This window comes from Plectropomus leopardus, chromosome 12, assembly GCF_008729295.1.
Source record: "Plectropomus leopardus isolate mb chromosome 12, YSFRI_Pleo_2.0, whole genome shotgun sequence".
In the NCBI taxonomy this organism is placed as follows: Eukaryota; Metazoa; Chordata; class Actinopteri; order Perciformes; family Serranidae; genus Plectropomus; species Plectropomus leopardus.
This window is the reverse complement of record NC_056474.1, coordinates 19,392,272-19,417,835: the sequence shown is the minus strand read 5'-3', so window position 1 is coordinate 19,417,835 and position 25,564 is coordinate 19,392,272. Positions and strand designations below refer to the sequence as shown.

At 40.9% G+C, this 25,564-nt stretch overlaps 1 protein-coding gene and 1 non-coding gene across 2 annotated transcripts; both read right to left on the bottom strand.

Moving 5' to 3' along the window:
- Positions 1 to 1,318: 1,318 nt before the first annotated feature.
- On the bottom strand, positions 1,319 to 25,564 carry LOC121951596 (anoctamin-8-like). Its single transcript, XM_042497980.1, has 19 exons — positions 25,515 to 25,564; positions 23,502 to 23,808; positions 19,811 to 19,921; positions 17,172 to 17,304; positions 15,432 to 15,570; positions 15,151 to 15,247; positions 14,925 to 15,041; positions 14,677 to 14,804; positions 12,947 to 13,108; positions 10,080 to 10,232; positions 9,629 to 9,755; positions 9,304 to 9,359; positions 9,143 to 9,217; positions 7,287 to 7,784; positions 6,698 to 6,838; positions 6,376 to 6,567; positions 6,125 to 6,256; positions 5,383 to 5,493; positions 1,319 to 3,185 (listed from the first exon to the last, which is right to left on the bottom strand). Exons 2-19 carry the CDS (start codon positions 23,692 to 23,694, stop codon positions 2,535 to 2,537), a joined length of 3,216 nt encoding a protein of 1,071 aa, XP_042353914.1. The 5' UTR covers positions 23,695 to 23,808; positions 25,515 to 25,564; the 3' UTR covers positions 1,319 to 2,534.
- On the bottom strand, positions 12,367 to 12,439 carry trnak-cuu. Its single transcript has one exon. It is a non-coding gene; the product is annotated as a tRNA-Lys (tRNA).

The following is a 25,564-nucleotide window of genomic DNA, read 5'->3' as shown; positions in this document are numbered from 1 at the left end:
TTATTCTAGTGCATTAGTGCTATTTATCAATCTAGATTGTTTTGGTGCGAGTTGCAGAGTATTAGAGATATCACCGCAGAGATATCTGCCTTTTCTTCAATATAATGGAACTAAATTGCACTCAGCTTGTGGTAAAAGTGCCAAAAAAATACATATTTATAAACTCAACAGCAACGTTTCTTTCCAGAAATAAACAGCCGGTTAATCAAGATACCATAAAACCGGGTTGTTGACTAACCGCTGACGATAACCGTAGCTACTTAGATCACATATACAAATACCAGAACATATGTTTAAAACCTGTGTCATTATGTACATATTACTCACATGATTGGTAAGATTATTCACAATTTAATCATTTAGTTTACTGTACAGAAACTGCGCACCAAAGACAAATAGCAGCATCAGAGTAAACAAGGGAGATGCAAAACGAGGAATTAAAAGCCTGTCCCAAAAATAAACCTGTTGAGTTCAGTAGTTAAAGCAAGCTTTACGGTAATCCACAAACCTTGGTGTGAGCAGATTCATGAAGGAACTACTTTATTTCTACCAAGCTACACCTGCAACGGTGTGCATAAACTCACGGATAAGAGGCGTTTGTTTGTGACAGCACGTGACATAAACATCAATGGCCGCCTCCTCGACGTCAGCTAGCTCAGCGGTGCTAGGTGAGCTAGCAGTAGACTCATGCCTCCTCCCGTGCAGTGACACAGCTGGCGGGTGTAGTTTGGTAGAAAGAAAATAGTTCCTACATAAAACTTCTCAAAACAAGGTCTGTGGATTATCTTGAGTAACCGGATCATGACTTCTGTAAAGAGACATTGCCGTTGAGTTATTTAAATGTGCCACAGCCGATATCTCCAACACTCTGCAATTTACATCCAAAAGTCTTGATTGATAAATACCACAAAAAACGGGGACAAAAGAGCTTACCGAGAAGTGGTGGAGTGGTCTTTTGAAGCGGTCACAAGCACTCTTTTATCGGAGGCAAAAATAAGTAGGAAAATGTAGAAAGGCAGGAAAAAACGCTGTGCAGAAACGCGGTTTTTGAAGCATTTATCCCACCACGGAGCACCTTGTTTTACTACAGTTAACTCGACACACACTGAGCACGCCAGTCTCCATTCATTAGATAAATGGCACCACAGGTGTGAGGAGAAATACGTGGTTTTGATTTTGAGATCAACGCTAAATTAAATTTATACAGAAGTGTGTATGTTCTGTTCTTGTCTTATTTCCAGGAAATAAATCAACTAAGCAAACGTCCACCACCCAGTTATATTTTTTTATGGTTAACAAAATCAGCCAATGCTTTATCTCTTGATGGATGTTTATTAAAGTGAGATTTATTTGCATCATAGAAGTACATTCACTAATTTATGTAGTAAAATAATTCATAGAAAATCAAAGTTAAGAAAAATAGAATATTTTTTTATGGTCACAGTGAATATAATCTGACCTATTGCGGAAGAATACGATGGCTTTGAAAAGTGCTTCACAACTGAAAAAGACATGATGGACGTGTAATGCATGCACATGATGCAACATGCATTGGATACAGGCATAAGAATGAGAAACAAATGTGGAATGGGAAGCTGCTGTTCGTGCTTTGACAAAAGGACTCGTTAATTGTCTGGTATGGAAAAAAGATCCTTCACATCGACATAATCTGTTCCGATGCTGTCGAAAACAAGGCAGTCATGCAGTATTTTAACCTTGGAGGAGCAAGTGTGTAGGATTTAGTGGCAAACAGCAGTGAGGACTGCAACATGCAAGCAGCTGAAACTTCTCCCAGGTCCCAAGCATGAACTCCCTGTTGGGAATTCTTCGGTGTTCATTGTTCAGGAGGGTTTTTACAGGGAGCCAAATTGTCCGCAGAGGTCTCCCCCTCTCAAAAACAAACAAACCAGGTGATTAAAACTAGTAAAAACAATGAATAAATCAATTTTACATTAAAAAATGTGTTTTTTTTCAATGCTGTTAGGCTCATTGCGGAGGGGTTGCCAACTACGGTGGCTGACACAAAAATGCAAATGGCCCTATCTCGAGCCAGTGTTTGGTTTGTCTGTTCTGGGCTACTGTAAAAACATGGCGGTGCAACATGGTGGACTCTGTAGACAAGGACCCACTACCTATGTTGATAAAATATCTCATTCTAAGGTAACGAAAACACAAGGATTCCTTATTATCAGGTGATTATAAACTAATGAAAACATATATATTACATTTCTGCCAATATATCCCCCTAAATCCTACACACTAGACCTTTAAGTAAAAGTTACTCAAGCCCCATTCAAGTAGTTACACGTACTGTACATATTTTACATGGAAGTTAGATAATCAAGTGTTTATGGATACAGTATAATACCTTGTGCGAAGTAAGTTGCATCAAGAGTGAAAGTCTACCGCTCGCTGACCTTACATGTGGTCCTTGTGACTAATGTGTTCTTCTACGGTACAGGTGTGTCTCTGAATGTTGCCTGAACATTTGTACATTGCTCTCCATTCATAATATTACATCGGTTGAACATTTATTAACTCTTTGAGTTTTCTAAATCAGTCAATTGTCTTGATTCTCCTTTCTCGGACTCATTGGAGGGTAATTCCTCCAGAGTTGTATTTAAGTCACCCCTGTTGGGCTGAGCGTTAGCAGGCTGGGGCGCTGCTTGTGTCCCATTCACACACACCACTGTCCCCTCTGATTTGCTGAAACTGAACAGCTTCCCAGGACTGAATGTCCTGTTAGGGGACTGTGACCTCTCCTGGCCACTAGGGGGAGCGGAGGAGGTCACTGTGGAGGCTGGCGCTCCAGCCGCCACCGCTGGCTCTTTTTTCACCTCAGGTGATTTCAAGAACTTCAGAAATCCCGGCAGCTTCGCCTCACCTCCTGTTGGGGACTGAGCTGGTGAGCGTGAGGTGCCGGAGGAAAACTTCCCCTGAAGAGGGATGATCTGCTTCAGCTTCATCACATTGTTGTTCCCCAGCAGAGAGCTGGGTCTCTTGGGCTTGTCGCCTGCCTTGCCCCCAGGTGCTTTGTCGTGGTGGTGCTGGTGCTGGGCGTCTGCCCTGTGGTCACTCTCCTGACGGGCCTCGGCCTGCAGCTCAGCCTGGCGCTGAAGCTCCTCCTCTTCACGCCGGCGTCTGAGCTGCTGTTGGAAGTGCTGCTGGGCCTGCTGCTCGTGCTTCTAAATGGAGAGACATGTTAAAATAAAGACACAGGAGAGGAGAGAGAAAGAGTTACAGGTAGGAAAAAAAAGGTGGCAGGAGGCAGTGAAAGAGAGGAGAGAACTGGATAAGGAATATCAATTACAAAGTGTTTTGCTTTGCTCCTTCAATAACCTATTCGTGAGGGATCAGTGCTCGCAATTACAACTGCCTTCAGGTCCGTTTACTGAGAGTACCTGAGCCTGTGTGCCCCTCATTTTGCATCTTCATGCTTAAGAATCCTATTCTGCAGAAACCCTTCACAAAAAGCTGTGTTTACACTTAATATGTTGACTGTTGCATAGATGTGCTTTTTTTTTTATCTTGAAAAGACTCATCTAAAGCCTTTCACACATGCATTCTGTCCCTGAAATGCTCAGGAGCATTTCCTGCAGTGTCATTCATGATTCATGATTCATGTGTGAATTGCATTCAGGGAAATCTGTGCCAACGATTTCACACCTCAAGAGCGAGTAACAAGTCAGGGAAAGCATTGTTATGGCTGTTGTGAATGAAAGCAGTAACAGAGCAGGGACGAGCACGTAAAGGGTGACATCCGGCTGACCGGAGACGCTTTCACATGGAGTGATCGAACCAATTTCAAGACTTTGCTGTGGACGTTATAGTTGAATCCACAACTTATTTATACCAATGCTTTAACAGTTTGATAATTAACAACCAATACAAGTTATTTTATTCACTAATGAGATTCCTTTTCCTGCCTTTTTTGTCTTCAGAAGACTTCCACCACTTCTTCCTCTGTGAGTTTTATGGTGACTGGCACTAAAAAAGTGTTGCAGTATTGCCACCTGCTGGACTGTTTTCTGCCCCATCCTGTTTGAAGCCAGGATGGATCGTCCGGAGGGAGGGAACTCTGCAGCACGTCATCAAATGCTCACGGCGGCGTCAACCAATCACAGCAGCGTAAAGTTTCTGGCAGGCCTTTCGGTTTATCTGTCTCATGGACTGTATGTAATATCTGTATCTGTATATACAGTCTATGATCTGTGTGCATCATTCTCCTTCAGAAGTGTGATAACTCCACTGAGTTAGATTCTTTAATTAAAGAAGTAGGGAAATAGTTTATTACTCACAGTGTGGAGCAGCATTTAAATGACAAAGTTAAGAAATAAACAGTGAACACATGATTTCTAGCTAGCTAACATTAGATATAAGGCAGGTAAAGTTACATTAGCTACAGTGTTGTGGAAAATAGTTCATTTACTCAGGTAATGTAGCCAATAAGTTACAATTCGAGGTAGCTTTACTTAAGTATTTCCATTTGATACTACTTAATATTTCTACTTCATTACAATTCAGTGAGAAATATTGTACTTTCTACTACAATAGATTTATTTGATATTAATTTAGTTACTTTTCGTGGAGATTTGAGAAATGATTAAAAAACAAACAAACAGGGATCGAAGCCGTGTCAACCGGTATCATTAACTTATGAGGCAGCGACACTCATCCTTGTGTCATGAATAACAACTTGTACATTAAAATCTTAATGTCATTTCTTCCAGATTCAACTAACAAATTATCCAAATGGTTAAACAAATGTAGGTTTTGTGACACGTTGACTTTGTAACTGCACTTTAGCTGGCTGAAAAGAGGTTTTGACATTCAAGAGGTTGAATATTTAAACATTTGATTCGTGGAGTTACTATATAAATCGGTGTAGTCAGATAAAGCTGAAGTCCTTTACGTTAAAATTCGTTTGATTGGTTGATTCCGCTGTGAATTTCCTCACCCCTCCCTCCAGACAATGCGCTGCTGTGATTGGTTGTGAGCACTTGATTATTGATGATTACCAATCATTGCAGATTGTGCTATGCAACGTCAGAAAAAAAATCTTTTTTTTTAGCATTAAGACTTGACGGATCAAATTAAGACATTTTAATAAAAATTATGGCCTTAATTTAAATTAATGAATTCAATGCCTTTGAAGACTTTTTAGGATCTGCGGGAACCCTGTGCACTATAGAGACAAACGTAGCCAAACACCGTTATTTCTTTCCTCTTAAAGTCAGAAAAAGCTGCAATAGTATACATTTTTGAACAGTCCACACCAAAATACCCACTGACACAAAGGGGTACATATATACAAATACTGTGTGAAACCAGCAGCAAGCTTCACATTGGCCGAAGGTCTTTCAAGCTATGACACAACTATACCTTGAAAGCTTCCCTTCGTCGGTACTCTAGCTTGGCCATCTCTTCTGCTACCCAGCCAGGGATATCAGGGATGGCAACATGGATGATGTACTTTAGGAGGATTGCAAAGTGCTGTAAACCACCAAGACCACAAAGGGACAGGCACAACACAGTTACAACGAGGCACAATCACAATCTGTTTCTTACTCTGTTTTTTTAGGGCCTGTGTCCACATAGCATTTTTTTTTCTGAGCAGCAGCGTCTTTTTGTGGTTCAGTAGAGGAGAGAGTGCATGCGCTGCCTGGAGAAAATGCGCTGCAGCCAGCAGCGTCTTTTATCAGAACAGCTAGCTAAAATGAATGTCAAGATTTGTTGTCATAGAAGCAAACCCCAGGTGAAGTGCATAAAAGTGCCTGGATGACTGTTTTAATGAAGCGCTGAGATGAAGCGCTCCTCAGTGTCCTGTCATCGCTTTTCTGTCAAATAAAAACGCTATGTGGACACACATCCTCACAGATCAAACAGCACACCTCATACACATACCAAAAACTCTTGAGAGGTTTTGTGTTCAATAATAAACCTGGATTTAAAAAAAAAAAAAAAAGGATTTTAAAGGTTTTACAAAGTCACAACAAAAAAAATAGCAGGCCATGCATATCTGTACTTCTTTTACAATATTAATAAAGTGTCACTTTTGGGAGTCTCTTAAAACTAAACTCTTCATGGACAAACCTGTTTTTTCGGTTCACAGTACAGTGCATACCTCCAGTAAGACAATGGAGATGATGGTCATCTCCGGGCTCAACCAGGGGAACAGACGCTGTAGCTGCCCACACTGACCGATCAGGTAACAGTTAACTATAATCGCGATCAAACCCATGGCCTCCATCGCAGTCTGAGGTTGAGAGGAGAGTGAGAGAGAGAGAGAGGTTTACAGACCATCAGATGCCCTCACTACGTGTGACGCAGCCTGGAGGGCTTTTCTGACATTTTCAAAAGACAAAACACACTGACCTGCCACTGTCCAATGTTCTCCACCCTCTGTCCGAAGGGTCTCTGCAGGCCCGTACAAAGCTTCAGGGCGTCGCTGCGGATCTCGATTATGTTGTTGATAAGAGCACACATGGCCGCCAGGGGAAACGCAGAAGAGAAAAGCACCACGTAGCCAAACTGGATGAACATTTCCTGGTAGTCCTGAAGTGTGTCCTGTTGGGGTCATGAAAACGGGTTAGTATTTTTATTGGCACGCTGATTTGAAATTGATTATAGATGATTTTATATAATGAGAGATAGTTTGTGAAATGATCAAATCTTTGCTCCATTTCAAGAGTCCCACCTCGTATGTCTGCATACAGCTCTCGATCTCGGCTTGGGTCAGAGTGACAGTTTTGGGTTCTTCTGGTGGATCCATCCATGACTTTTTCTGCTCTTTGCTCTCACTGCCATTCTTTCTTCTCTGACAGAGCGAGTCAGACTCCTGTGGAGAGGACACAGTAGCACACTCGTTGGTCTCAATACTTTCTCTAACACTTTCAAAATGTGCGTGTGCACGCAGGTTTTTCAAACGCAGGTAAACCCAGTAAAAACTGGCTTTAGACTGTATTCCCACTGCCAGGAATAAACCTGTGAACAAAGCGCTGCAGCCTTATAATGTGTGTGTGTGTGTGTCTGTGTGTGTGTGTGTGTTTGTGTGTGTGTGTGTGTATGTAAAACTACATTGGATAAGTTTCACTGTATTCGAAAGAGTGACACATAATCAGAGATTTCTGTTTCTTTTAAAAAAAGTGGAAACGGTTGGAAAATTTTAGACGAAATCACTGGTTGAGATAGAGATATCTGCAGAGTAGACAGACAGGCTAAAACCACAACTTAAAAAAACAAAACGGGATGATAAAACCACATATGATAACAAACAGACCACATACTTGAGTCAGTGATTCACAGTCGCTGTCCTCATCACAACTGTCAAAAATGCTGGATGGATCCATCCCTTCCTCAACCAGTGTTGGACTGTCCTCAAGGAAGCTGCGATCCACCGCCAGTGTTTCTGTCGTGACATCCTGGTAGTCGACCTTTTCGGTGAAGCTGACTTTACGTTGCTTCAGATTGCTGTCATTCATGTCCCACTCTTCTTCCGTCAGCCTGAATCCTGCTTTCAGATCCCCTCGTCTCTTTGGCTCTGGGTTGCCGTTAGCAGCGTGACTGACGGGGATCCCTCGGGGACCGAGGAAGGAATAGCCTGTCATCGAGGCTTGGGCCTTTCCCAGAGCCAGGCGTCCGTACTTGAGTACGATGGTCTGGAGCAGCTCCCACAGCACTTTGGGGGTGAAGACGCCCAGCTTGTTTTGCTCGTAGAGATAAGGCTGGAGGACCTCTTTGATGTTCTGTAGGAACTGGCGGAAGATCAGCAGAGTAGCAAGCATCTGTGAGGAGTAGAACATCATCTGTTACTGTTCTGAACGTAAGAGGTGCAAAACAGAAAACACATTCAGAAGTGTTTATCAAGCACATTTGATGAAGGTGTTCGGTCTGAATGTACAAATGCAGGTCACGTCCTGACATGATACCAGGACATTCACAGCATCTGACACTCAACAGAACAATAAAGGCAGACTATGCAGGACTTCTCAGCTAGTGTTTGTAAACAGCCCCCCCCCCCCTTTTCACGCTTAATCTGTCCTGTCCTTTAAAGGCAGAGATATCACGCTTACAATATCGATAGCAGACAGACAAACAAACAGTCTGGCAAAATAATATATATGTTATAATTTCATGGGAAAATTTTATTTAAAAATTACTGGTGTTTGTACCACCAGACAAAGTTCTGTTTATCAATCTATGGAGTGAAACCGTGGAACAGTTTTAATGTGGAGCTGAAACAATGTTCAAACATAAAACTAGATTAAAATAATTCATAAAAACATAATTTTCATGAGGTACAGGGATGAAGAAGGGGTTTACACGGGTTGTTGTTATTTGGTTATTTAATATCTATTTTTTCCTAGTTTCCTCTTTTGTCTGTAAATAATAATGTAAAGTCACTGATGTTTGATTCTGTTAATTAAAATTCAATGACTTCGAGAAGGGGTGGGATTACATAAATCTATACTTCTTATTCTTTTCCAATATGTGAGCTAAGTCTTCATGTGTTTGACCATTTTCTTTTGCTTTATGTTTTTAATTATCTGTAAATATGACTTTTTTTTGTCTGTCTGCTTGTTTGAATAATCTTTTCTCTATTTTCTTTTCCATATTTGAAATAAACCAAATCAGTACTTGTGCTGCTAGGGCAAACTCTACTCTACACTGTGAGATCAATGCTATTTCATTATTTGCATATCTTCTATTTGAATCATCAGTTGGTGAGGATACTGACTCTGGCCCTAGAGTTGCAGCGGCAGCCTCAGTCTTTGAGCACATGTCTGAAGCCATCAAGTGTGTATTTAAGACCCCTTTTTACAAAATTCTTGTTTAGAAATGAGTCAGCTGGAAATATTAGAAGTTAGCTGGAGCCAAAGTTTCCAACCAACTCAACCAAAATGGAGAAGCCTGTTTTTCTCTGCCTCTGTCTGAAAATGAAGGAACCATTTTGAGTGAGGAAGAATTTCAAGTAGTAAATTGGCACCAATTTTTAAAGCCTGATGTACAGACGTCACCGCAATGGGGGCTTAACAGTCAACTGCCAATTTTGGCCCCAGTAGCCACAGCTCAGGAAAGTTACGTATTGTCACCTTAATACCAATATTTTGCTTGTGATACTGCCAGCAGTTGTTGTTGTTACCTCTTTAAGTCGCTCCATGTCCTTGAGGTAGAATCCAATGTAGAAAAGGCTAAGGTAAGAATTGATGAATTCAAACTGTAAAACAACCAGAACAGGAAGTCAAACACCCACACCATTATAATGTATTGTCTTTTCTTGCACAAACAGGATGCATGACTTACAAAAACCATCTTGATGATGAGATTATTCTCATAGGCACTCTGAAGTCTGTAGTTCTCTGGATGAAGAAATAAAGAGAAGCATTTGTCAATGACAGTAAAAAGGCCATTGTCTTCCCTTTAACTGCCTCGTAGAGTATGCAAAAGATTTCCCTAAAAGCGCCCCACATCAGTATTCAAGTAGCATTAAAAATATACTCATACATGCATAATTACAATCATGGGCAAATATATTCCATTTTAATTTAATTTCTTATAAAATAATTTATTTATTATACACCACAGAGATAATGGTTTGTGCCCAGGGAGTTCATGTCGTGTCCCTTACCCATGTCATTGAGCCAGTAGGCGATCTTCTTGTACACTTCGTCACATATGGTCACAGTAATGGCCAAAAGTATCTTAGGAATGAATCTTGTGATACCAGGTAGCTCCTGAATCTCCATCACCACTTCCTGCAAGGTGCATTAGAGGCATGATACATATTTAATATCCTATTCATTCATATCCATTCTCAAAGCTATTTTTAAAAGATTATTAAATGAATACGAAATGTCAAGAGATATTTTAATGTGCCTTATTTAACCTCTGATAAAATGTAATTCTACTCTCTCTGTCTTGCTGTTGTTTAGCTGTCGTGTTATTATTTACGTTTTCAGGATTAAACACTTCACAAGGAAAACATTTACGGAATATCATCCCCATTTATCAGCCCCAGACAGACTGTATCGACTCGATTTCTCGTCATTGAACTTGATTGCTGTGTTATCTGTTCAAACCTGCAGTTCCAGGCAGAGGAGCATAGCGAGGAAAACAAAGCAGAGACAGAGGAGGCAGATGGGCAGGCTGACCAGCCATCTGAACAGAGCTCTCTTCCAGGGCGGGTAGTAGAACTCCTCGCAGCCCGTTATGGGACTGCAGCGCTTCACTCCCTGCAGAGACGCCAGAGGAAGAGAAAACAAGAAACCGGGGAGAGCATTAGAGACTTTTTTGTGCAAAATTGCAATCATCTGTACTGGAAAATGGATTGGAAATGTTTGTGCAAAACGTACTCCATAATAACAGTTTGCTTGCCTGATTGCATTTTGTTTTTGCTGTGCATCCCAGGTTATTATAGTAATCTCGAAAACATTAGAGATTACAAATGAAACATTAATTTATATTTTGAGGTTGTCTGGTGTGATTTACTCGAGCGGTACCCTCCGGGGCTTAAAAATGAATCCAACAGGAAGTGACAAAAACTGCAGATCCTCAAATGGCCACTTGAGGCTGACTCCAAAAGCAAGCCAGTTGCCAAAGATCGCCATGTTAAAATGCCCAACTTAACAGCAGAAAGAAACATGATTACAGCCTGGTACAAAAAACAGTTTAGGTCTTTATGACAACTGTTTGGGGGGTGAAGTTTAATATAACTCATCCATTTGAATTTCATTAAAGCTTAAAGTTACGCATAATAAAGGGAAATTGTTTTAGTGACAGGTGTGTGCCATCCATTGACATGTCGCTACCATGACGACGTTGGTTCTGTAACATAAGCATGGCATAACCTCAGATTCACAGGGTAATGCTGAAGTTGGCCCTATTTCAGTGTGTTTGCGTTGGTTCAATAGTCTACTCGCCCTGGGCAAACAAACCTCATGCTCTGATGCTATTAGCTGGGATCTGTATCTGGTTTAATGTTGTGTTTTGCTGTTTGTGCAAATTGGATTTCAATGGCAATTCTTGCAATATTCCATCACTCACTGAGCATATTTGTCAGCATATGAAAATGCGACTGGTGGCATCCTGGTGATTAATTATTGTTTAATGGAAAACTCTGTTGTGCAAATTACATTTCCTCTAGATTTTTTTTCATGAACCACTTACCTTAAAGTTCAAAGTGCGCCTATGGTTTGATTGTCCCAAATCACCCTCAAAGGAGTTACGTATTCAGTTCTCTAGTAGGTATATTTTGTTTAAATGGTTTTAACCCTTTTTTTGCTAGCAAAAATTAGCATTATCACAGTTAACCATATCAGCTATCAGCCAGCAGCCAGCAGCTAAGGTTAGCTCCACTCCCTTGTCCAAATATGGTCACTTTTGCCTCCAAAAATTCAAGATGGCAATAAAAATGCCAACTTTGAGGCTTCAAAAGCAAAGTCCACAAACCAAAGGGGGACATCACGATGGCTGTGTACACTATTTTATACTGGTATTACCTTAATCAAAGTTGCCATCTATATCTAGCTTTAGCTTGGGTCTTCAACAGGGAGCCCACAAAATTACTGCAAGGGGCCACCAAATTATTATTTGATATTATGTAGATTTTTTTTCTTTTCAAAAATTAAAATATGTCTGAAAATACACATTACCATGAATTAAACATATTCTGCCTTTTGCAACAACTTAGCAATGTGAAAGTGGAGTTTCCTCCCTCACCTACCTGACAAGTAAACAGGGTAAAAGACTGCAGCCTGAGGCTGATATGGCCGTCTGCCTGTCAGCCTCCATCTGCCTTGTTTAGTATTCATCCATTATCTGTAACCACTTTTGCTACTCAGGGTTGCGGAGGGGCTGGAGCCTCGCTGACATTGGGCGAGAGGTGGTGTACACCCTGGACAGGTTGCCAGACTATCACAGGGCTGATGCATAGAGACAGACACCCTTCATGCTCACATTTACATCTGCGGGCTGCGGCCAAATTTAGAGCTCCCAGTTAACTGACCTGCATGTCTTTGGACAGTGGAGTAACATGCACACACATGCACACAAAAGGGCTCAGCCAGCCAGCGGCTTCAAGCCCATAACTCACTTGCTGTGAAGCATCAGTGCTAACCACTGCAGATTTAATATGCAACGTAATTATACACAGACTGTATTAGGGGGTCCCCGTTCTGTCATTCTTATAGTTACAGGGTCCTTGGCCTTGAGCACGTTCAAGACCCCTGATATGTAGGATACTTACCATCACTGGTGCCCCACATCAGTGACTGTGGTGTACTTTACACCACATCATCTTTTCATGCCATTAAGTCAAATTTTTAGTTATTGTACTGCTGGTGCTAACAGTATCTTCCTAAAAGCTATCGCCCAACGTGGGGCTCGAACCCACGACCCTGAGATTAAGAGTCTCATGCTCTACCGACTGAGCTAGCCGGGCACATGGAGGGAACTTTCCACATGTCTTTTAATAGGGGTCACCCATATCCCCTCCCCCAAACTCTCTATTCACTCCACACAATAGAAGGTGGTGTGGGAGCGGGAGAGAGGCTGCCTGCCCCCCTCCTCTCTGAGAGCACGTGGAGCATGGAGACACACTCCTCTTGTAAACATGATCACATTTCCTGGTATTGTGTGATACTCCCGTCACTGCATAGTTGCGCAAATGCTTGCTGATAAACAACTCAGCCAGACTGTCACACACTGCAACTTTACCTGAGGACAGTGGAGTTGTTGCACTGAAATAAAAGAATTCACTGCATGTAGTATGACGTTGATGCAGGAAACTTTGTCTTCAGTTCTGTTCCAAGTGACTGTGAGTGTTTGGGAGTAAATCTGAGCGAACACAGCAGGAAGTGGATGAAACATTTTGTACACCACAACAAAACAGCAGCTGCTTTTTTTCATCCACGCTCCTCCATGCTCAAATTTCAGTAAAAATCCTCACCCTGAACTGTGGCCTGGGCTCCTCCAAGGACTCTGCGGGGGTGTCCAGGGTGCCCCACCTGTAGGCCAGCTCCGCCTCTCGCCTCTTCCAGCGCTCCAGGAACAACGTCGCCCACACAACATTGAAGAGGGCAAAAACCACACAGCAGATATCCTGGCTGGTCTGTGAGCAAGCATGAGAGAATCAAAAGACACTTATATAACCTTTGAGAATATGATTATGCTGTGCTGTTTTCAGTTGCCAAAGCTAGTGCCAGTGCTGTTTTTGTTTGTAGCTACTATGTGCTGTAAACCTCTCTTCTTATCTTTACAAAGCAAACAAAGGAAATAATATAAAATGTATGAGGACAGACAGCAAAAAGACGTTCAAATCTCAGTAAGATCCTAATATTCCTGGCATAAAAATAAAATAATATAAATACAAATCATTATCAGTGCACAATATTGTGAAAGTTAAAGGGTGATTTCCATTAATATTCTTTTTTTTTAAAAATGAATTAGTTTATTAGCAAATTCACAGATGACAAGCAAATATCTGTGCTGGAAACTGCATTTTAGGAATTTAGGGAGAAAAGAAAGTAACAAACCAAACTACATTATAACTCTTGAAAAGCACGAAAACAGTTTTTAAAGTGCAGTCTGATGTTTCAGTTTAATGCTGAACAGAGTTCAGCACAAAGACTAGAAGCTTCACCACTGAAGTGTTCAAACACACAGAATCATCATTTAGTCACTCCTGTGTTTGAGAAAATATTTTTGGCTTTGAGCTTCCTTGTGCTTGATCATACTCAAATTTAGATTTCTACAGGCTGGAATCAAACCCCGGCTGCTGCAAAGGCCTTGACATATGGGGCCCACACTCTAGCAGGTGAGCTAAAGGCTGCCCTGCTATTGAGCTCTTTAGCAGAAACATTTCTTGGTGGTTTGTGTTGTTGTTCACGAACATACATTAAATATCCTTTGTGCTTTCAACATTGGATTGTGTCGTTAATGTGCTTACTGGCTAACAAGTGTTAAGATGGTCTTGCTGTTTCTATTTTTAATGATGATTACATGCTTGTGCTGTCTGCTGGTCAAAGACTTATTTCCTATCAAATAAAGCGAAAAAAAATTTGTGCTGGTTGACTGTTGGCAGTCATCTTTGCAGTGCTTTCATGTGCAACTTTCTGGTCGAGACACGGCGACGTGAGGCGATGCAACAGTTGGCTTTCGTTGCCACAAGTTCTTTGATGTCAGTTTGGTGTGTCTGGGGCTTGAGGCCTTTGCACACTGTGAACGGGACCAATACACGACACCAAAATGTCTAATACTTTCCTGGAAATATTTTTGCATCAAAACTATTCATATTGGCAGCAATGTAAATTTGCGACAGTTGTGACTCTTACTCTATAAAAGGCTGATATAGTTAAATTCTGAGTGAATTTGAATGAACGCAGTATATATGTGTAGGGCTTTAACTGTGAAAAGTAAAAACTGAAGGAGTATGTGCTGCTGCTTTGTCAAGGTTGAAAGGAGTAATAAAGGTTGACATCTTGGTTCAGACCACAGAGCCTCCGTGTTGTTTGGTGATGTTACTCTGCATGTTGTCCCTGAGTTTATTGTCTTTATAACTTTTGAGTCTTTTGTATTATAATACAAGGTGCTGAGAAACAGTAATATTCAGCAATATTCCAAGTGCCTGAAACAACAGATGATGTATAACAATTTTTTTATAGAATAGGCTTCAAGTACCTGGTCAGCCTCAGCGAGAATCCAGAGCAGAAAGCCAATGACAGCGGGGTAAAGCATGGAGTTAGTGTAGAAACCCAGCCAGGCAAAATACATGCCGATCTTCACTCCAAAGTAGTCACAGATATCATCTACACAGCAGATACAATTGTAAACAGCTCTTACTGAGACTCTGAGAACAAAAACACATACATTAACAACTCTATTCAACAGTATTAATGAATGTGAGTTGGGTATTAACAGCGTCGCACCAAGGGGCTGCCTTTCACATACTGCCTGGACCCATGACGTCATCAGCTGGTTGAGGATCCTCTGCTCGTGGAGAGGAAACATTTGATGGATCACACCCCGAGCCTCCAGCTCTGGAACTAAGAAGGACACATATTCAAACGTTCACATGGTATAGAAGGTGTTACTGATGCTATTTCGATATACAGAAGAGAAAATCAGTATTGAAAAAGTTAAATCACAGCATACTGATTGGCTGTCCTTCGAGAAAGTGAATGTTGTGGAGCACCTCCCCCTGTTTGGCTCTCAGATTGTCGAGCCAATACTTTATGATGCCCTGACGCTCCTGAAAGCCATTAAAGTTATGGAAAGAAAGACGAGATAAGTCACTATATGTAAAGATTTAATTCATGATCTATAACTGTGGAGGACAGACAAAAAGAACTTTTGATAACACCCAGAGCAACAACATGTGTATCATTAACAACCTTTACATACAGATCACATGGCCTTCAGTTTTGACCTCTAACCTGTGATGTAAAAAAGCAGAGCTCGCTCTCTATGTTCTCATAGATGTTGTCTTCCTCACAGGAAAAGCGCCGCATCCCGCCGCCAAACTGCGGTTTGACGGCCTTGTGCATGCCCATCTGCTCGGCTCCCCGCAGTAAGCTGAGAGCGAGAGAGAGGGGTAAAAGAGCAGCAGGATTAAACCTGATGGAGCACTAACACAGAGGAGCGGCTGGATTGCAGATGTTTGATAGATTAAGTGCATTAAGGGTTTGCACACAACAAACTGTAACAAAAACACAGCAACTGTGACTAGGTGATAACTCAGTGTGGTTTCTAAATTCAGGGACAGTTCCCCCCAAAGCAAAAATACACATTTTTCCTCTTACCTGTAATGCTATTTATCAACTTAAATGGTTTTAGTTTTGAGCTGAAACAATCAACGGCACTGTCACTTTCCAGAAATCATGACACAGTTACTCAAGATAGTCCACAGACCTTGTAAGCAGTTTCATGTCGGAGCTATTTTCTGTCTTCCAAACTACACCCTCCAACCATATTAGTGCGCAGAAGGAAGTGTGTATCTACTCATGGACGAGAGACTCGTGCCTATGATAGCATGAGATTCCATTAATGCCGTCCTCTCCAGCTGAGCTGTGACATTAGCTACCTCAGTGGTGCTGGGTGAGTTAGCAGTTGATGCTCACTGCCCTCTGCGGAGTGATACAGTTGACTGATGTAGTCAGGTAGAGAGAAAATAGTTCCTACAGTTATGCATGAAACTCTATTATCATCTAGAGAAGGCAGACAGCTATGGCCAACTTCTCCAGCACTTGGCAAAGCACACCAAAACAGTCTAGACAGATAAACAGCATTACAGGTAAGAGGAAAAACATGGATTTTTGATAAATCTCTCTTTAAAGGAATTTAATTTGACATTTTGGGAGATCAAAGGGTTGTTAGCGCTCTTGTGTGTGCATTAAATATGAAGTTAAAGCTGGTAGTTGATTAGTTTATCTTCTGTTAGAAGTCTTTATGCTGCTAACCTGGCTCCGTTCAAAAGTAGCAAAATATGTGTACCAGACCTCCTGAAGTCTGCTGGTTTTATCTTTGGACAGAGGTAGGTTGGCTGTTTCAGTCTTAATGCAACACTATGCCAACTGACCCGGGCTGTAACTGCATATTAAGCACACAGACATGATATCAGTATCAATCTTCTCTAACTCCCAGCAAAAAATGTGAAGCGCAAATCTCCCAGACTTTTCAACAGGCTTTAAATAACATATATCAACAATAAAAACATCTAAAATCTAAAAAAACAAATACCCTTACATTCTATAGTGCTGTTGTTTATACACATGCAATATGTAAATACAAACACACATGCTTATCTCTGTTTATCCTGACATAGAGGACTGTTCCCTATCTTTAAAATAAAATCTTTTTTTTAACAAATCTGCTTAATTCTGCAAACTTTAATGGAGGTTCACTGTAAAATTTGGTAATAAACTGACTTCACTGAAGCATTTTTACTGCACCCCATTTATATGCAGTTTAATACTAAAAATGTTTCCATAAATCAACAGGAATAATAACCTAGCGCACCATACTGATCCATTACTATAACCTCAGTCCAAAAATCAAGTACCAGCACTAATTGTCGGACTAGCCAAAATATCCTCATTCGAGAAGTTCAAACAAAAAAGGAAGCGCAAGCGTCCATACATGCATGCACAGTTAAAGTGTGAGTTTTGGAGTCTTACTTCTCAAACGTTGTCGTGATGAAGAAGGCGTGTGCCTGGGTGTGTTTGTGCTGCCGAACCTGAATGCTGACTTGTGGGATTCCAACACGAACCTGATTCAGGAGCCACAGCAGAGTGTGATCATCTATTGTATCTAGAGGGAGAAATAATAGTTATATTTCAATTTTGAAAATTAATATGAACTTCATTACATTCACATTAATTGCTTATATATTTTCAGGCATGTTTGTAGGTTATCAATGGCTTTAAAAAAGGCTTCAATAGTCTTTACAGTCTGTATTTTTTCACAGTTGCAGATAAATATTAGGCTACACTAATAACAACGGTATAATACTACTTGTGTAGATTTAGATTCTAGTAATGGTTGCATAAAATTGTTTGAGTGTTGTAGAGTCCAGACATCACAATATGTTTTTATCAAAGGAAATATTCTGCTTCAATGCATATTTGTTGGTGTTTAGCCTCTCAGAAACATGACTGTTACTGCAGTCAAAAAAGCAATCTAACAGCACAATAAATTACATTTATCCATTGAAGAAACTTAATTTTATAAAACAGACTAACTCCTCTAATTAGATGAATCACTTTATTGTTATTGATAATTTTGTTCAAGGATTTTTTTTAGGGAGATGACATCGTAAAATATGATGACAGACATTTGAAGCTTCATTCAAAAATCTCAATAGAAAATAAGAAAAGCTATTTTGTACAACCCTGCATGTTTGCCAAAGGCCCGACATGATGAGTTTGCTGCTGCGTAAAGAGGCTGAACCAAACCCATCTTTTACCGCCCTGACAGAAAGGCCCAATAGCAGTTGGTGGTGGTGATAGTAAAAGGTCACTCCCATTAAATCCATGTCTACATATATCACAAACATTTTTTCAATAGGTTGAGAAAACAGACAACAACCTAGACCAAATCCAATCTGATTCCAGCATTTTCAGCCAATTGTATGCAGCATATTATGTGTATGTGTGTGTATCATGTCTCTGAGACCATGTATACCTTAAATTAAAACAAAGAGCACCAAATAGGAAATTACTTAGACTTTGGATTCAACCGGTAAAACAGAGAATTAAGTTCTGGAGTTTTTTCCATTACATGCATACATAGGTCTTATATTGGCTGAATGTTAGTTGGCAGTATAAGTGACGACTATATTTTTGAGGTCTGGTTGTTTACATACATTTTCATGTTAATTTGGCAGTCATCTAAACAAGAGTTGTTCCTTGTGTTCAAATTATGCTGGGTATTTTGGTTTGGTTTTGCAGTTGAATGTTGGTAAAAAGTCTCTTTGAAGGCAGGAGCCTGTTTTGACGCTTGCAACACTAACAATATACTTATACTGCGATTAATCAAAACGATCAACTATCCCTCTATTTCAATAGGTATGCCCACAGGTCTTGAGTCTGCATGCGACATAATATCCAGGATGTGATGTGTACAATGTGAAGTTTATCTATCTGAGTCAAAGATACAAAGAACAAAAATAGAAACTGAACTCTTTTTTGCTTCCATTTTCCAGTCGTGTAAGTGAAAGACCTAACACTTTGTTTAAGCACACAAAAGGCTATGTTCTCTGAAAGTTTGTTCACAGATTTGTTTAAATCCGTGTAAGTGAGCACTTTGTCAACATAATCCATCCGCCTGACAGGTGTGGCTGATTTAATAGCATCATTTTTACACAGATGTGCCTTGGGCTGGTCACAATAAAAGGCCATGGCTGTTGTCCATGAGTTAAATGTTTATTCCACTCCCCAAAGTCGTCTCCAATGTCATTTCCAAGAATTTGGCAGTACATCGAACCATCCTCACAACCGCAGACTTCGGGTAAGCAAACCATCCCAAGACCTCCAGCTTTCCATCTGCAAGATGCAGCCGATGCAACAGTTTGTTTACACAACCAAAGAATTTCTGCACAAGCCAACTCAGTGAAATTCATGTCAGTTTTTGCAGGTGAAGAAGCTGGATGTGGAGATCCTGGTCTGGCTCACTAGAGCACAGCGAAATTCTTGGAAATGATATTATAGATGGCATATGGTAATGAATTCACAGGCATCAGCTCTGGTGGACATTAATGCAGTCAGCATGCTAGTGGCACGCTCCTTTAAAACTTGTGACATCTGTGGCATTGTGTTGTGTGATCAAACCTCACATTTTGGGGTGGCCTATTATCATGACCATCCCATGGAACAACTGTGTAGTCATGATCTTGATATGCTTTACCTGTCAGGTGGATGGATTATGTTGGCAAAATGCTCACTGACACGGAATAAGCCAAATTTGTGAACAAATGTGCGCACATAAAAAGTATTAGATCTTTCATTTCAACTTGTGAAAAAAAGGAAGCAAAAACAAGAGTTGCATTTATGTTTTTGTTCAGTTTTGTTTGATGAAATGCTTCCACGTCACATGCTTATGCCCAGAGCTGCAGTTTCCTTAAAAGACACTGCAGAGGGGCTGGTCTGTAGATACAGGTACAGTAAATGGATGAGATCTAATTGTCCCCAGAGATCCTTTTAAGTCCCAGTCATGCGTCTGAGTGGCTGGCTGACCACCAAAGACATTAATGAGGATGCAGCGTCCTCTCTACAGTGAGGGATTCATCACAGGACAAACAGGCTGGAGCTTGCCGTACCTGGGAATGTCATCAGGATATCACAGTTTTCGGTGGGCACCATCTTCAGCCAGGACTTACGAGACATAATGTAGTGCCTGGCCTGCAGAAGACGCTTCCCAAACAATTTATCTAAAAGAAAAAGAGGGCCGGCGGAGGTTAATAAAGTTTAAAATGATTGCAGAGAAAAATTAATAAAGAGGGTTAGACAGAGAGTCTGTGTGAGAGAAAGGGCGACAGACAGATGGTGATATTTTTCATCAGGGTGATCAAGGACACAGATGACAGGTTAGTCATTACTATCGCTCTGCCATTCATCACTGACGCTATTTTCTTCACCATATTTTTTCTGCCCTTTCCTATTTTTTGCTCCGTCATGGAGACTTTAGGTTGTAAGAAAAAGGGATAGAAATGTTCAAAATAACTGTTCAGTGAGTGTGAAGGTTGACTTTGCTGCATTTGACTTTGAGCAAATGCTGTAAACAAACAGATCTGTAAACTGAGTAGTGTGCAAATATTAACAAGCTAGTTTTTCAAGTCTGCCTTTAAAACCATTATATGTAGTCAAAGCAGCAGGCCTTCCCAGCAGTGTTATCCCACAATACAGAGTAAGCTCTGCAGTCACTTCTGCAGCTTCTTCTTTCACACGTTGATTCTCACTCTTAAGTCACACTTTCCGTCTCTCACAGGCACAATAGAGCCAGGCAGTGAATGACTGATCTCTTTATTGTTCACTGAATCGCCCTGTGACACTCAGTACGTGTCCGTTATCAGGACTTCACATTCTGCAGTGTAACTGCATTATCACATCACCTACTTTCAGCACGCCTTATCCCTCTTTTTGAGAGCCATCAGTGCCGCTGTCATATCTCTCTGTATTAGTGTTGTGTCTCAGACCAACATGCCAGCTCAGTATTAAGCACTCAATATACTGTCAGCAGGATCATGATCCCGTGTTATCGTGCAGCAGTTTATCTGGAGAAGCTTTTAGAAATATAATGAGATGTATAAATCACTGAGCAATTCTGATGATTAAATTGTGTTTGACTGTGTGTGCGTGCGCATTTCGAGGTGTGTGTGACATAATGATGCAATTCAAGCCAAGTCGCTAACAGGTTTTTATTCTTTGTCATGCTTTTGCTGTATCTTCCTGAACACTTCAAAGTGATGGTCTCTCCTACTGTCACTGGCATCAATGCTCATTAAGGCCACAAGGCATGTACGTTGTAGATATGACATGCAAATCTCTCCGCCAAGCAGCCACATCACCATGTATAATGAGATGAATTTTCCGCAGAGATAGTGTAGACTGAAGAGCTAGAGTATACTGTATACTATGCATTGTTTTTATTCTTACTTTTGTGTTGTGGTGGGCACCATCTCTGAAGCTACCTTACATGGGCCAGGCACTAAATGTATTGTTATTTCTTTTAATTGCATCATGGATTTTTTCAAAATACCATTAATAATTAAATGTACTGCTGAAATTATTGTTACAAAGTTATTTCTTAGTCAGACATCTCCCAGACTGGCCTCTGTGATACAGTCTATCATGGAGAAAATCAGCTATGCAGCTTAGAGTTGTTTCAGTACTGATAGCAGTATCAGAAATAATATATTATATTAGCGAGTACGCAGGTCTATGCAGCGTGTTATTTATTAACAAACTCTAAATTATTTCACACCTGGATAAAACATCAGTTTTTCCAGAAATATATTCTTCGTGGCTCTAAAACAGTAGTGGAAACTACTGTTTAGCAATGTCAGCAATTTGGCAATATTTTAAACAAGAAACTCCCAACAGTTTAGGGTTTAACCTGAGCGATGCCATACAACAACAGCAATCATTTCACATCCATACAGAGTTATAAGGATACAGTTGTTCTTTTTTTTTAGTGCAATGAAATTGAATTTGGTACTTGATATCAACCATACACAAGTTTTGGTATCTGAGTCACTATTAGGAAGGAAAAATGGTATGGGAACAGCTCTAATGCAGCTTAACATATACTTTTCCATAACTATACATAAGGTTAATGTTTCAATCCCACTTGAATAAGATGTTGTCTTAATTTAACTTTTGTGGCATAGAGTAGTGTGCAGGCGTTGCTTTTTCTTTGTTCTCACTGTTGACACTGTGCATAAAATTACTCTCCTTCAACCTGTGAAAAAACATGGCAATAGTACACACACATATATATATTAATTCTGTTGAGAAAACTTATAAATTAAATCTATTTAATCGCCAACATAACAAATGTCTTTCATACCTATTTCATATAACAATTTTCAATAAATGTCGGAACATCTACATTCATTAAACAACCGATTACATCTAAAAGTTCCCATAAGTTGAACCAACCACTTAACCAAAATACATACTAACTTTAAATGGTAATACCGTGATAAAATCTGCATTGATTCAACATGAATTAATGCACTGATGAATACAAGATTCTGTTTGATGTTCTCAGGGTAAATCTGATCTTTTAACCTTGATACATCATCATATCACCCAACATAGTGCATTCCACTCCACTGTCTCCACACGGCAGACTGGGTTCATCACATGACACCATGAAGGCCAACGACTGTTTTTTATAAAATCAGGAAGACACTCAAAATGACCACAGAGATGCAAATGAACTCTAAAGGGACACAAAATAACCACAACAGCGGGTGAAGCAATCACCAAGAGACTCATAATGATCAAAAAGATACAGAATGACCCCCCACCAAAAAAAGCAAAACCACCACAAACTTGTGTCTTGTTCCTTTGTAAAAAGAGGTGGGGGTTCCTTTTGCTTATCTGCGCCCAGGGGCCCACTGTCTAATAATCCACCCATGGAAAGAGGGTGCATGAAACTGTAATTTTCTAATTATGACTAGGCTATCTTAAAAGCCTATATCATCTGCCCTGATCCAAATAAATGGGGGGTTGACGTTGTCTCTGGACGGTTACCATTGGTTAGTTGAAGTCCAATCACTGCAGTGACATTGATCAGGCTAAAATTGTAAAGGTTGCACTGTCACATCCAGATGACCAGACCCTTGCCTAAGTGTCTCCACTTTTTCAGAAATGCTGGATGGGCATAAAACTCTCTTCGGGGGGCTCAGACATGGACAGCGGTGCTAGAAAATACCACGTGAGCCCCCAGAAGTGACATCAGTTTTCACAGCTGCTTAATACTCTTCATAATGCCAGAAATAACTCAGCATTTGCTTACTCACCACTGAAGTATTGCTCCTGTCTTCAACACCTGAGACAAAACGGACACTGACATCTAAGCCTGCAACACTATCTTTACTCTCCTTGAAGTGTAGCATAGCCCGTCGGGACAATGTACCTCCGCTGGCTGCATATGACTCCTGCATGCACCTGTGGACCACTATAGCCTGACTCTTCCCTCATCCCGGGCCTGGCTCAATCGGAATGCGCACTATGTAGCGGGAAGAGGAAAGACGCACCGACATCAAAACCCAATCACAAACGATTGACCCCTTCAGTGAGTCATTCAGTGAAGTGAAGTCCATCAAGCATCACTGACTGCACCATATTGCACATGCACTATAGCCCAATCTCTTCTATCCCCATCTTTTTTTTTTTTTTTTGCAAATGAACACAAATACCCATCTTCCCCAGGTCTTCACTGCACGCTCTCGGGACATTTTTTTTTTTTTTTTTTAATTCCCGTTTTTCTGTGACACTCACCGAGCACCCCGGATGGCGATAAGGACGTCTGCTGCTGCTGCTGCTGGTTGTTGGTCCTGTCCTGCTGCTCGCCTGGCACCGTCCTCTCCATCCTCTCCCCTGCCCCGTCGCTGTCGTCGACGTCTGCGGTGCTGCTGCTGCTACTGTTTACAGTAGCGTCGGTATCAGCTGCTCCGGTGCCCGCCGCCTGCATGCTGCTAGTGCACAAATAGTCCAGGTGGTGGTGAAGGCGCTGGAAAACCGCACTGCACGGAGGACTCTGTTTTTATTACATGGCCGTCGCATGTAAAGGGAAACCCTGGTGTACCTGAAGGAGAAGGAGGAGGAACATGATCATGGTAAAGGCTGAACACGCGCACCAGTCGTGACTGGGTGGTGACGACAGAGTTGAGGGGAACACCGCGCAGGCTACAGGTCTATAAGCGATGACATATGTGTCCGAGCTGCACATGCAGAAATGCAGGTGACTCAGTCAGTCGCCTATGTGTGCGATCATGCTGATCAGGATAAATTTGACAACATTTCAGGGGCGTAAATACTGACAGTGCAGGCAGTAGGTATAAACTGTGGGGGAGCAGGCCCTCTAACAATGTACTGTGCAGAGAACAATATGTTCTCATTTGCAAGTGATTCACATAGCCACCTTGGAAATATGCCTGTATCAAAAGAGAAATTATTTTAAATGAAAATTGTCATCTTTTTCTATAGGCTCTATGGGATATTGAACTTACGGCTCACAGGTCAATTCTGGGCCCTCCAAACATTTTCTAATTCGCAATAAAAAATAAAGTGATTCACACTGTTTACATAGAGTACATAGAGTACACATAAGGTGCCAAAGTGCGTAAAACTGCATCAAAATAGAGCTTGTTTATCAAAAAAGTGCCAGTGGAGGATCCCTTGCACCCCCCTAATGTCTAAAAATCCTTGATGCATCCTAAAATCCTAGAAATGTCCTAACATACTAGAAACATTGTGAAATACTAGACTAGACTACTGTCCTTAAATCCTGGAAACGCCCAAAATGTCCATTTATGGGGCTGCTGCGACTGGCCCCTGGCCTCTTGTCATTTTATCATCTTGTCAGTGGCTACAAAGCAAAGCGAGTTGAGTATCCACACTCTATGCTCTCCATAACAAAACTATATTCTTATTTAACATAAACAGTAAAAAACAATATAATATAATGTAATATAATGCATAATTTCCAACTGGCAATATCTAGGACTGAAAAATTAAGGCAAAGTGGAAGAGCCAAAAACTGCAGTTCCTCTACTGGCCACTTGAGGCTGGCTCCAAAACAGTGTAGATCCCCTTCTACTGCCATGTTAAAATGCCCAACTTTACAGCAAAAATATACAGCCTGGTACAAAAAAAAAAAACACTTTACATCTCTGTTGCTAATTCAACTATTCATGACAACTGTACAGGGGGCAGGGGGGTTACGGGCTACTTTGACTGACAGGCTGTCTACAAGCCATCACCACAGTCTGTGAGTCAGATCTACCCCTCGCTCTTCAACGGCTCCAACATCTAGTCCAAATTTGGTCACTTCTGGTTCCAAAAAAAAACAAGATAGAGAGTTGAAACTTGAGGCTTCAAAATGGCAAGTCTACAAACCATTTATACAGTCTATAGAAAAGACCAAGCCCTTAGGCACAGCACCGAGCTGTGGAGCCAATTTGACATACAGGTGTTGCCAACAGATAGAATTATAACTTCTGGGTATGCCACATGATGCCGTAGGGCCCATAGACTCAAACTGTGAAAGAGAAGTGTGTAAATCAACAGATATATCTGTTTAGGTACATTAATTGCACAAAATAACATTCATATCCCTTATTTAAATACATATGTCCTAAAAGTGTGAGCGAGCCCTAGGCCAAGTGGTTTGGACACGGGGTTAAAACAAATGCTAGTGCACTTGCTCTATGGGCCTCAGGATGCAGAGAATCTGGGTAATTTAATGCCTGGGAGTTACATTTTTGCTTCATGAACCACTGAGCCACTTACATGGAAAAAAACAGCTGCAACTTCAATGATGTTTCCAGTTTTCTTCATAG

Bases quoted from the DNA above. Each gene is read 5' to 3' on its own strand.
- LOC121951596 (XM_042497980.1), bottom strand. From the start codon at position 23,694: ATGCAGGCGGCGGGCACCGGAGCAGCTGATACCGACGCTACTGTAAAC. The intron at 15,042-15,150 runs GTATGCTGTGAT...TGTCCTTCTTAG, and splicing joins TCTCGAAGGACAGCCAATCA to TTCCAGAGCTGGAGGCTCGG. The intron at 6,568-6,697 runs GTGGGACTCTTG...TGACCCCAACAG, and splicing joins GCTGTATGCAGACATACGAG to GACACACTTCAGGACTACCA.